The following is a 13,647-nucleotide window of genomic DNA, read 5'->3' as shown; positions in this document are numbered from 1 at the left end:
AAAATATAGCGCGTGTTGTTTTTAGAGCCCTTTCATCAATCTCCAGAGGCGGAGGGGAGAAGGATCCTTGACAAGAGGGGAAATCATTCGCAGCTGACGAACAGTGTCCCTCCGCTCTGACATGGCCATCATTCAGAGCTCCACCATGTGCCTGTTTGTCCTCTGCCGAGGGGCGCGGCCGTGAGCACACACGTGTGTATGGTGCCTATGTCCCAATGACTCTGTCTGTATACGCACGAGTGTAAGTGTGTATGTCTTTATGTCTGAATATGTCTAAGCATGTACAGTACCATACGAGTACTTGTCTGTCTGTGTGTGTGTGTGTGTGTGTGTGTGTGTGTGTGTGTGTGTGTGATAGAGAGAGAGAATGTGTATATGCCTTTTTGTTTGTGTGTGTGTGTGTGTGTGTGTGTGTGTGTGTGTGTGTGTGTGTGTGTGGTTAGTCCTCTCTCCCTCCTGCCCGCCTCTCCTCGCTGTGATCTCTTCTCTGTACCCGTCACATTTGCGAGGTGCCCGGCGCCGAAGCGGACTCGTGGGTGCCCCAGCGCGAGAGGAGGGGCAGAGTTCTTAGCCAGAGATTAGCGCGCGGGGATTAGGTGGGGTTAATTAATAGATGGCGCCACTTCATTGTTTTTGTCTTAGCGGGAGGAGAGGGATGCCACCCAAGAGAGGCCCTGCGGCATTAAATCAATTTCACAGCACCGTTATTACTCTGGTAGACAAAGCTAACATTTAGCCTCCCTTCTTTGGAGCCGCCTCCCGCCCGTGCCACGGCTACCCTGGGGGAGTGGGGGGGGGGTGAGTGGCCTGGCGTGAGGACAAGGACACATCTGTTCTCAGCTGGACTCCTGGGGGGCAGTTTCCATCTTACTCTCCTTCACTTCTCGCTGCCCAACACACACACACACACACTCTCTCTCTCTCTCTCCACCCTCATCTCTCATTTTTTAAATACTTTTTGGATGACTTTGAATCAAGTGCAAAGTTAATTTCAAAAGAAAAATGAAAAATAATAAGGGAATCTCATTAAAAACCCCTGCTTACAGTTTGCTATTGTTCTAAACAAAATGTACTGCCCCATGCTGTGAGTGAGTGAGTGTAGAAGTGAAACAAATTGCCTTTCTTTTTGTCTTTCTGCAGTGTCTACATCATTTCTCATTAACACCTCCTCCTCCGGCTCTTTCTGTTCTCCGGCGCCCCTACACTTATCTGAGTCACTCTCTCCATACTTCCACTCCCACCCTCTCTCTGCCTCTATCCATCTCTCCTGTTGGGCCCTCACCTGTCTTCCTGCCTCTCATCCGCTGTCATCCATCCTGTCTTCCCCACCCACCCACTCCAGCTCTCTCTCCAGCTCTCAAGTCCACCTCACCTGCAGCAGGCTGCGGGAGCTCTGCTGAGCATGGTCCCTAACGCCCGCACACACACGCACACACACACACGCATGCACACACACGCACACACACACGCACACACACGCACACACACACGCATGCACACACACACACACACACGGACGCACACGCACACACACACGCACACATGCACACACACACACACACACGGACGCACGGACGCACACATGCACACACACACACGGACGCATGGACGGACGCACGCACGCACACACACACACACGCATGCACTCACGCACACGCACACACACGCACACACGCACACACACACACACGTACACATGCACACACACACACGGACGCACGCACACACACACACACTTAAGGCACAGCGCTTTGTCTGAAAAATGCTATATAAAGGCAATTATCATTATGACTATTATTATTACTGGTGCAGTGGCCGTATCAAACCATGCCCATTCCTGTTGAAAGCCCATTATAGCCTAATGACATGTCCGCAACTACTTCGAAAATGGATTTATGCTTTGTGGTTGGAAAAAACACCATTCCAACCAAACATTCTATCACTCTTTGAACTATGAAACATTTTTCACCGATATTGACATTGACATAACAGCTTTTTTGACCCGGTGTAAGCTATGTTTAATTCAAGAGATTTGTGGAATGAGAATCATTTAAAATTTGCGACTGCCTACCTTAACAGTGTGTGCCATTATGTCCAGTTTAAATGGCGTCTATGCCATTGTGTCTCTTCAGCTGAAGAGCCTGTAGTAGCCTAATGACCTTTGAGAAAGTGACACCCTGAAACTGGTCTTAAATTTGGGATGCTGTCGGAATTTTCACTGGTTTAGTCAACGTGTCAGAGAATGCTGGGTGTGCTCAGAGTAGCTAATGAACGCATGACTTTATTCTCATCTACTTTGGAATGGGCACTGCACCGGCCTGCTGATGAGGATCCGCTGGACATTTCTCTGCCTGCTGGCAGAACGCATCCAGAGGCGACCTCTCTATTGTTGAGATCAGTGAGATGTCTTTCAACGTTATATTTCATATTCCACATCCAGACTTCATACTCAGCACTGCTCTCACTTGTGCTGCTCTCTGTAATGTGGCGAGAGCCTGTAAATGGTTCTTTTGACAACATCTTTCACATTTTCATCCAAACAACATCAAACTCGACACCACACTCATTTGTGCCTTTAGCAAGCCACGTGAGGCAAGTGTGAGGTCGGTTGGGCAGTGCACACACACACACACACACACACACACACACACACACACACACACACATGTTCTTGGAATTAATTGATATATTATTATCATTATTACCATTACTATAATGTATTGCCAAAACAGTTCAGCTGAATGCAGTATGAACACAAGGGCCAGTTCAGACGGTGGACGGCAGGGTGCGTGTGGAGGTACTGTATGAGTCGCTGGACTTCAGCTATGGATCTACATGCTTCTGTGATACTTTGTGAAAGTGTAGCTCTCTTCTTCCACTGAAACTGCCTGCATGTTAAACTGCATGCATTCACTGAAGTACTGGTCATATTAGCTCTGATATGTTACTGGCAGTGACATTGACAGCGACCACCAGTAGTTTGAACACAAGGTTGAGAGCCCTTTCAATTTAATGACCCCGCATTTGTGTCCAAGGTCTTTCTGACGAGGAGACGCTACAGGGAATGTAGTCTTCAGTGTGAGTGGCAGGGAAAAATGTGTGAAGGGTAAAAAAGAAGAAGATTTAAAAAGGCAGTGTCGAGGAGAGCAATAAAAAAGTGAGAGTGTGAGCAAATGAAGGAGAGAAAAAAAAGACAGCGTGACTGTAATGGAGAGAGGGAGAGAGAGAGAGAGCACAATCTCCACAACCATCTTTTCATCTGCGCCATGAAGAGGTGAGTCATTCCTTAGCCAGCCCGCCCCCGCCACCTGAAACTTGACTTGTGTTGCTTTTCAAAAGGTCTCTCCGCTGAGCTATCAAAGGCTACAGTGTATGTGCCATCTGTGCAATAAAAGCACATGAAATACTGAGAAAAGATGGCAGAGAGACTAGGCACTGCAAAACGCACACACACACGACTTCATGGGCGTGCGCACACACACACACACACACACACAAGCACACACACACACACACACACACACAAAGCTTGACTGCAGCATAATAGCATAATACAAAACCTAAATGAACAAAACCTTGAGAAGAAATTCAAAAGACAGAAGAAATACAAACACACACAAATCTCCTGAACAGTGCTTCTCTCCCTTTAGTTAAGCTTTAGTGCTCACAGAAACAGAGCAACACACCTTGTCTCCACCCACTGACCCAGGCACTGATGCAGCCACCCAGGAGCCCCTCCACCGCCACCGCCACCATCCTCCTCCACCTCCGCCTCCATCTGTCTGCCCCCCCAGCTGACCCATGCCTATGGAGCACCAGGTTATCTCACCATAGCAAAACACACAATTTGGGGCCGGGCCTCTTGTCAGACACAAGAATAAAATTGGCTTGTGTGCATTAGGGCCTCCACTAGCGCGGCGCACGCAGACACATTACGGTGGCCAGCTAATAGAGCATTTCACACAGCTATTTGTGGGGGCATTAGACACGGTGAGAGACCAGCGCCACATCCATCATCTCCGCAACACATCCCACGGGACGCCATCTACTGTAAAGATGTATGGTGGGTTAGCAGAAGTGTGTGTGTGTGTGTGTGTGTGTGTGTGTGTGTGTGTGTGTGTGTGTGTGTGTGTGTTGCAGTTAGCTTGAGAGGGAACTCAGAACCACCGGCCCGTAACAGTGGCTCACATAACAGGCAAATATGGAAAGACTATACACACAAATGTGGGTAAACTGTAATCACATGCTAACACACACACACACACACACACACACACACACGCACACGCACACGCACACACACATACAACCCGTAACTAATACAGCAGATGTATAAATTCCAATGTAGGACACAAGGTTTTGAAAAACCAGGATGTTTTGGGTGAGTGTTCAACTATTCAAACAAACTGCACACGGTTGCAGCACACACTCACGCACACACAGACACACACACAATTTTATCTCTAGTCACCAGAATAGAAAGATAACATTAAGTATTCAATTTGAGGAGAGAAAGGATAGAGGACGTGCTCCTGTGCCATTTCTATGCATAATATTTCCAAAATCACAATGCATAAAATGATAAACAGATGAATAAAAATACATTTTCTGGCATAACATGCTCTATTTTCTGCATTCTGTACACCAAAGGACACATAGAGACTTATTCCAGCTCAAACAGCATCACCACTGCCTTGATGTTAAAGTAAGAATACTAGCCATCCCAAGCACAGAGCTAGCACAACCTTGCTTTATCAGGAAGTCGCAGGGTATCTGCTAAACAAAATGGAAACAGCTGATTTTGGGTTTACACTGAAAGCTAACAATAACAAAGGGGTGCATTCCTAAGAAAATACATTGGCCTGCCACAGCTCCCACATATACAAATTCTAACTGGATTACATCTCAGGTCTTATTGACTAACTTACTACCAACCCGTACTGGGCCAAGGGAAGGTGTGTGCAGCAACCGCTGATATTTGAGGGCACAAATAGCCACTATTGCCCACTGTTGCCCCCCTCCCCGTTCTCTCACCTCCTCCCCACCCTGACTTCCTGCAGCTCCAAACTCTCTGCTCTCGCTGTGGCCCCACAGGCTGTCCTGGCCTCCAGTGTGGCAACTGACCTCCCCCAGTACACAATCCCCCTCCTCCCTCAGAGAGGCCCACAAAGCCCAGAGCGGGAGCAGGATGAGAATAACGCTAAGAGCACACGCCGAGCTAAGAACTAAGAGCACACGCCGAGCTAAGAACTAAGAGCACACGCCAAGCTAAGAACTAAGAGCACACGTCGGGCTAAGAACTAAGAGCACACGCGGAGATGGCGTGACGTGGCACCGGGAAAAAAAAGAACAAAACTCCGGTCTCTCGGGGAGCCCATCTAAGGAGGCCCCGCTTGACCCTGCAGGTGGAGGTGTGGGGTCGGGCAGAGAGAAGGAGGAGCAGCCGGGTGGTGCGAGAGAGAGAGAGGGGGGGGGGGGGGGGGGAGAAACACAAGGCCACAGCGGCAGCAGCCCCTATAGTGAAACACAAACAGCACACCCATAATAAATGACACACTGGTTGCTGACAGAACTGATTGACTTTGACTGAATATAGTTATTTGAGCGTGAGCTGCGCTCGCAGGCCTGGCGGTAATCACCCTCTAAAGGTTGCGGGGGTGGACGGGTTAATGACAGCATTCATCTCGGGGACACGACCTGAGCCATGGGCCTACCTCAGAGTCGCACAGCTGCCACACAACATCTGGGCTCAGACACCTGCGTGGCTCAACCCTGTAAGAGCTGGGGGTGGACTTGTGTGATGATGTGTTAAATGGACGTCTGAGGGGAACTAGGAGTGTGTTCATGATAGAGGGTATGTGTCGGCATATCTGTCTAACATGTATGTGAACATGCTTATGTCTATGTGAGTGTGTGTGTGCGTGCACTGCCAAACATTGCGTATTTGCATGCCTTGTGCTGTGCATGTGTATATGTATTGTAAGGTTGGTATAGTTTGCCAGACTATTTGGGTTATTGTTCCCTTTATGTGTGTGTGTGTGTGTGTGTGTGTGTGTGTGTGTGTGTGTGTGTGTGTGTGTGTGAGAGAGAGAGAGAGAGAGAGAGAGAGAGAGGGAGCAGTGAGTGAGAGAGAGAGAGAGAGCAGTGAGAGAGAGAGAGAGAGAGAGAGAGAGAGAGAGAGAGCGAGCATTTGAGCAGCTCAGCATCTCTCCTCTCAAGCCAGTAACAGGCTGAATGCATTTGCGTCTGTACACCCACTGGGTTAATAAGCAGCCTTTTCAATTAGAGACAATTTGGGTGAAGAGTTGGATGAGGTGGCACAGCTGCTGGAAAGCTCTGCTCTCACTCTCTCCCTCTCTTTCTTTCTTTATTTCTCTCCCTGTTTCTTTCTCTCCCTCTCTCCCCTACTTGACCAGAGGCATTGGTACTTCCATGCTACTGCTTCTCCCGTTTCTCGCTCCTTTATTCTCTATATTTCATCTCCTGTGTTTTCCTACCTACTCTCTGCTCACTCACTCACTCCCTCTCTCTCTCTCTCTGCTCACTCTCTCTCTCTCTCTGTAGCTCTAGGCGTTGTGTGTGGGTGGGCAGACTGTCTGACACATGGTGTGAGAGAGGAACAGAGGGCTGAGTGGGAGCATGAAGACAGCCTGCTATATGCACACAGACAGGCAGCACACAGACAGACGGGTGGGCAGACAGACAGGGAGGTCAGCGAGGCCCAGACGAGGAGAAGTCATTGGCCATGTTTGTGTTTGTCTGTGTGCTTGTTCCCCCTCCGTCCTCCGTTATTTCCCTGGAGCTTGGAGCGCTAGCATCCCGCAGCCTGGCCTCGCGCACAAGGGGCCCCGACGGGGCTGATGCCGGCGCCGTTTGCATAAGTGATTGGTGTCTAATCAAAAGTGAAAAGCCAATTTCAGTTACCCTCCTCTAATCCTACACATACACATGCACCCACGCCGCGATAAACACACCTTTCCTCTTTAAGACAGCGCTGAGGCAGGAATAAGAGAGAGGGGGGGGGGGGGGGCAGAATAGAGAGGCCCAGGCTCTGACCTTGACAGATGGAGTGGTCATGGCCCACCTCCGTCACCTCTCATCACTGGCGGCCCGCATCAAGAGGGGGGGAAATCAGCTCCCTGTGGAGCGGCGTCTCCGTCACCCTCACCCTCCCACCCCCACTGGCGAGGACGCGGGGAGCGCAGCGCTGGAGCATGCTGCTCGGATGCAGCCAGCGGCCCACGCCAGCACACAGCATGAGCACCACCATCCAGCACTCAATCAACAAGCGCCGGCGTGACAGCGGGCAGGCTGGATGATAACAAGGCAGCGGGCAGCCCTGATAAAGGTGTGCCCAGCAGGCTGCCCGCAGGGGCAGGACGGGCCGTCGTGTCTGACCGGAGGGAGGGAGCGAGTAAAGCTACACAGGCAGTGAAGTTCCGAGTGCACAGCGGCGCTGTGGCTAGAGCATCCAGGCCATGCTAAAAACACACTGACCTGCACAGACACACACTCACTCACATGCACAAGCACACGAGCTCACGCAGGTCACCATTAAGGAAACACACAGAAGACGCACAGACGCACAGACACACACACACACACACACACACACACACACACACACTCACACACACCCACTCACACACACACACTCACAGGCCTCTGATGTGACGTTTGGCTTGTTTATGATGCCACTGAGATGTCTCCTTTGGATTTATAGTCTCTGAAATGTCAGATTCTATCCTATAAAAATGACGTAGGGCTGCACACTACAAATGTGTGCACGATTGTATAAGAGTGTGTGTGTGTGTGTGGTTACGTGTGGATGCGGCTGGCTCGGAGATAACCGTGGGGATAGTCCCCCCTCTACTCCCAGCAGAGGCTCAGTGGGCAGTGGCCCAACTCTGCTTTACTGGAGCGGCCGCTAGCCGTGACATCACTGGCGGGCAGGGGCCTCTGAGTGGAGCCCTGTGATGATGGAGAGGGAGCGTGGGGACTGGACACTCCTCTGCTGCTTTGGGAGCCTCTGGCGTTCACATGAATGCAAGAGGCTTCCTGCCCAAAAATTACAGCCATAGGGGATCACTAAAAACAGCCTGTAGATTCAGCCTGCCACTATTACTGTGTAAAACAGCCTGTAGATTCAGCTTGCCACTATTACTGTGTAAAACAGCCTGAATGGAGTTGTTTAGGTGGGTTTACTAATGACCGAGTTTCAGGAAGGCGGTGTGCAACTACAATTGTTAAATCAGTGTGAAAATGCTGTTAAAGTGCTAAATTGACACTGCTACCGACTACACAGAGAGTGTGTGGAAATCCATAAACCTCAATAAAAATCCCACTGGTGAAATGATTGCAATATTTCTTATCCCTGGTGTCTCTATGGGCTGCAAGAGAAGCTGCTAGTCTGCGGCGTCGGAGGGAAAGGGGTCGGTCACCTGACGTGTCAGAGAGGACCGCTGGGCTTACGCCACGTGCCGTTTCCATTGTCAGCACTGTTTCCCAACATGGCCATTATGTCTCTTATCACTACAGCAACCGGCAAGAGGTCAGTAGCAGAGAGAGAGTGAGAGAGACAGAGAGAGAGAGAGAGAAAGAGAGAAAGAGAGGACCGCAACACACATAACAACTATCACCCCCTACATTAACATGTCCACTGTTAATGCATCCTGCATGATGCATGCTGAATCAGAACTTTGCATCCTTCCAATAAGAGGACTAAAAGATAGCATGCTTGTGTCTTACTAGCGGCCTATCTGCTTTGGCCACTTTGGTGTCAAAACTGCTCTTCAAAATGTGACCAGCACACATCAGTAGACAGCAGACATAAAAAGGCCAAGAAGAAGCACATACAGTATTTCTTACAACTCTCCTTACAACACATAGTCATATCAATCTGAATTGTATGGGAAAAAAGGCATTCTCCAGCCCAGGAGGCCGCATGGAAAAGTGCACTGAACTAATCCAAAGTGCTGAGACATCTAAAGATTTATCTGACAAGGGCAAGCCAAAGGCCACGCTGAAGAGGATCCGGCCTGCCCTCCAATATCACCCCTTTCAAATCCAGTCTCCTGTATGGATTACATGCAGCACTTCAGAGAGGCCGAGAGAAGAAAACACCTGCTGTCTTTTTAACAGTCAATTCTTTAACCTCGGCTGCAACTGAGCTTAAGGTAAATCCCCCCCCCCCGCACTCCGCCAGCGCACAAGTGCGCCATAAAAGCCTCTTTCACCTCACAAGCTCGCCACCAAGGTCACCGCCGCCATCTGAGCAGACGGTCGGAGAAAGAGAGAGAGAGAGAGAGGGAGAGAGAGAGAGAGAGAGAGAGAGAGAGAGGGAGGGAGGGAGGGAGGGAGAGGGAGAGAGAGAGAGAGAGAGAGAGAGAGAGAGAGGGAGAGGGGGGTGGCTGATGAGGCGACTCCAGAGGGATTATGCAGAGCCAAAAGTTCCCCTCTCTCCCTCTTTTGTCGCCATTCAATTCCCTCTCTCATATTAGCTCAACTGGATCGAACGTTGACTGTGGGACAGGGGAAAGTGTGCAAGGTGATTTAAGTGCCACCCTCTCTTCCTATCGTTCATACAGTTATTCCAAAAGGCTGTGCAGCGCCAAGCTTCACTGGTCAACACAAGCTTGTGTGGGAGTTCATGTGGGTCTGGATCTGGCTGAAGTATCGACTCAACGGACAGAGAAACAATAAGAAAACATATTCCAACTCTGCTACAAGATAAATGTAATGTGTGTGTGTGTGTGTGTGTGTGTGTGTGTGTGTGTGTGTTGTGTGTATAATGCTTGCACACTGCCAAACAATAGCCAACAAACCCCAAGGCTGCAAATCTGGCAGTTGTTGGTTGCAACAGCATGTTCAGAAAACCCACTTCCAGCTCCCCACTGTCCAGACAGCAATGGAGAAGAAGGACTTTTGGACGTGTGAAACTCACACAAGTGCGTCCAACACAGAGCAACAAGCACAGCCTGATGGTGCACACTGACCCAACTGTGATGTGTGATGGAGTAGTGTGCAAGCACCCTCAGCGTGTGTGTGTCCATATGTGTTAGTCAATGCAATATACTGTGTAGGCCTGATATAGGTGTGTGTCTGTGCATGTGTGTATGTGTGTGAGCTGGTTTGTGTTCATATCCAGCCCGGGTCAGTCTGACGCCATCTTCCCTGGTCCTTTCACCCCTCCCCCCTCGCTCAGGCACACCAGTGGCCCTGTCCAGCGCCTGCCAATTCACCTGTCTTCATTATCCGTCTCCCTCTTCTGTCCACTCCACTATCCATCCCCCCCCGCATGGATACTTCCTGGTTGCGCTCGAGGGACGCGCTTGGTGAGCTCCAGCTTGAGTGGTCAGACTAATGCGGGCTACTTCCGAGAAGCCTGCGGTGCCACAGCGCATTAGCCCCTCTCTGCCTGCCTGTGCATTTACATGTATATGGCACAGAAATATGGCCGGGCCTCAGGGGATCTCTCAGCAGCCTGCTCTGACATGTTTACTTACAATGCATTAACTCCTAAGAGCTGAGCTACGCCCAATCAGTAAGGGTCGGGCGGCTGTAAACCTTTAGACTCGAATCTCAAATCGAACAGTTTTTCTTGAAAACCAAATAAAAAATGAAACACTCGTACGAGCCTCAAAAACGAAACAGTGGTACGGCAGCACATCATGTCTGGAATGTTCTGTGGACCTGGCAGAGTGATGGTACAGTCTTTAAGAGCATCAGAGCTAGTCCAACACATAATCCCTGAGGAAGGGAAATATGCGGTTTCGCTCTGATTCTAAACAGGCCTTTCATGCTGTGGCACCCAGCTGCTGACTGAGGAAACATGATGTTTGTGTGTGTGTGTGTGTGTGTGCGTGCGTGCGTGCATGTGCGTGTGTGTGTGCGTGCGTGCGTGTGTGTGCGTGTGTGTGAGGAAGGGACACAAGAGGGAGATAACACAGTAGGAGGCCTGGCATGTGCGTCTGTGCCTGTGCGTGCATGTGTGTCTGTGTGTGCATGCCTGTGTTCACACATATGAATTTGTTTCCATCTGTTTGTGAGTCAGTGTGTATGTGTGTGTGTGTGTGTGTGTGTGTGTGTGTGTGTGTGTGTGTGTGTGTGTGTGTGTGACTGAACCTGCTAGTAGTCACATGAATGTACATGTTTGTGTGTTCATGTTAGTGTGGTGAGTGTGTGTGCATGCATGTGTGTGTTATGTGTGTGTGTGTGTGTGTGTGTGTGTGTGTGTGTGTGTGTGTGTGTGTGTGGAGTACATGTGGTGTGTGTGTGTGTGTGTGTGTGTGGAGGGCATGTGGTGTGTGTGTGTGTGTATGGAGGGCATGTGGTGTGTGTGTGGAGTGCATGTGGTGTGTGTGTGTGTGTGTGTGTGTGTGTAGAGTACATGTGGTGTGTGAGTGTGTGCTGGGTACGCATGTTTGTGGGCCAGCAGGGTGGCTATGTGAGTGGGGCCACACACAGAGCTTAACAAGATGGAACTTACCAGGGAACTGATAACTGTAGCTCGGGGCGAAGCCAGTGTATCCCCTGCCATACGTTGCTACAATGTTTGGGTAACCTTAGGAGGAAGAAGAAAGAAAAACATCTATGAAAATCACAAGAAATTAGAATGATTTCCTGTTACACAAAAGGCACACAGAAAGACAAACTGGACACTGGACAATGGCACACGCACACACACACACACACACACACACACACACACACACACACACAGAGACAGAAATAGAGCTACTCAAACACACACAAGACATATGCTCATATATGCAATACATGTAGCATACATATTCAAATAATAACAGAGTCTGTAAAATAGGCAAAATAGGCACTTTCACTCCATGTTGTGTTTCAGCATTGGCACTGAGAGCACACAGTTATTCATGCATGCAGACGTGGCTCTGTCATCATCAGATTACAGATAGGGGGAGCAGAGTGACAGCGCCCTCTTAAAAGTGTCCGACGCAGAGAGCACAGCAGCCATTCTGCTGATGCAAACCCTTCAGGGTCAGACACCCTCGTCCTCTCTCTCACACACACACACACACACACACACACACACACACACACACACACACACACACACACACTCTCTCTCTCTCTCTCTCACTGCAGCCCTGAGTTTTGCTTTCCCTGTCCGTTCTTCGCTCCCCCCTCACACAAACCCCACACCCCCACAAACTGTCATTGATCGATAACCTTTCTTTTATAGCGGCCAGCTAATCGATCATGAAGGACAAGACAGTGCTGGGAGACAATGACTGGGGTGATATTTGTTGCCAGGACATGGAGGATTAGCGCGGCGCACAGCCTCTTAGCGATACGGAGCACGGCGGGAGCTCAAGCCGCGCAGCCCAGATAGCTGGCGTGGCGCAGGGACGTGGAGAATATGATGGAGCGATTACAGGGTGTTAGAGAAGGAGAGGAAGAGGAGAGAAACTAGCATTTCCTAGCCCTGCAAACACAAGGAGACATGGGGCACATTGGTAGCAATAGCATTTGAAAAGCCGGTAGCATTACTGTTATTATTTTTACCAATTTCCACCCCCTGCCATCGGAGAAGCTTTTAATGATCCCATTTTAGAGGTCCAATGCATAATAAAATGGGCATAAAATGGACATGGTGTTCTTTTGTGTGTATACAATTGTGTAAGTCTTTAGATCTAATGAATGTACCTGAATGCACTCACTCTCATAAATAAACCATATAACTGGAGGGAAAAGGACAAATTGATCAGAAGCACAGTGATGCAGTAGTTGGCACAAAGAAGCCGCTGGACAAACCCACACAGGGACACAGCCACTTGCTTCTGCTTCACCTGTGTTCAACTGCTGCATTACAACACAATGACTTGTTGTTGGCTGTCTTCTTGTAATTACTTGTTTGCGTTGCTTATTTGCTTCTATGTTTGTTTATCATTTTCATATGGGCACTATTTCTCAGTGCTGTAGTCATGCCAATATGGCATCTTTGAATTTGAGAGGAAAGAAAAGAGCAGGAACGGAGAGGGTGAGTGGAGCAGAGAGTGAGAGAGAGAGAGAGAGAGAGAGAGAGAGAGAGAGACGCAAGAAAGAGCAGGAGCGAGCTGAAGTTTAGAGGGAAGTGGGATGGAGCCCAGCACACATGCTCTTCCTGTCGCGCTGCCAGGAGCGGAGGATGGGCACGACGCGTGGCACGGTGCGGTGCGGTGCGGTGCGGTGCGGTGTGGAGCGGAGCGGTGAGCCTGACGCGTGTGGCTGAGCTGGAGCGGCTCTGGGCCAGCTGCTTATTATTGTTCCTATTCTGTCACAATGCAGCACTGCACACACAAGGAGCCCGGGACTTAATTATCTGGAAGCATTTCAGACACCCGCCACAATGGGTCGTGCTAGAGAACACACTACACGTGTGTGTGTGTGTGTGTGTGTGTGTGTGTGTGTGTGTGTGTGAGTGTGTGTGTGTGTGTTTAACGTGTGCATGTATGTCTATCTGCGGGAGCAGTTGTGCCCGTTACCGCTGCTTTAAAAGTGCTCTCCCCTCTTCCCATGCCACCATTAAGCGCTATGAGCCAGACCTAACACAGCTTCCAGACCTGCAGCTGAAATACCCAGGAGGAATAGAGTGAGAGAGAGAGAGAGAGAGAGAGAGAGGGAGAGAGGGAGAGC

The 13,647-nt window shown here is 49.8% G+C and overlaps 1 protein-coding gene across 17 annotated transcripts in view; it reads right to left on the bottom strand.

Moving 5' to 3' along the window:
* Positions 1-13,647, bottom strand: part of msi2b (musashi RNA-binding protein 2b) — a 225,047-nt gene that overhangs the window by 32,504 nt on the left and 178,896 nt on the right. For all 17 annotated transcript variants that reach the window (XM_042063254.1, XM_042063255.1, XM_042063253.1 and 14 more), the window contains exon 10: positions 11,489-11,563. In XM_042063254.1, coding sequence (XP_041919188.1) covers positions 11,489-11,563 — 75 coding nt within the window. The remainder of the gene's footprint in view (positions 1-11,488; positions 11,564-13,647) is intronic.

Source organism: Alosa sapidissima, chromosome 15, assembly GCF_018492685.1.
Source record: "Alosa sapidissima isolate fAloSap1 chromosome 15, fAloSap1.pri, whole genome shotgun sequence".
NCBI classification, from domain to species: domain Eukaryota; kingdom Metazoa; phylum Chordata; class Actinopteri; order Clupeiformes; family Clupeidae; genus Alosa; species Alosa sapidissima.
Note: the sequence above shows the minus strand (reverse complement) of the source record. Positions and strands in the feature narration are given on the sequence as shown.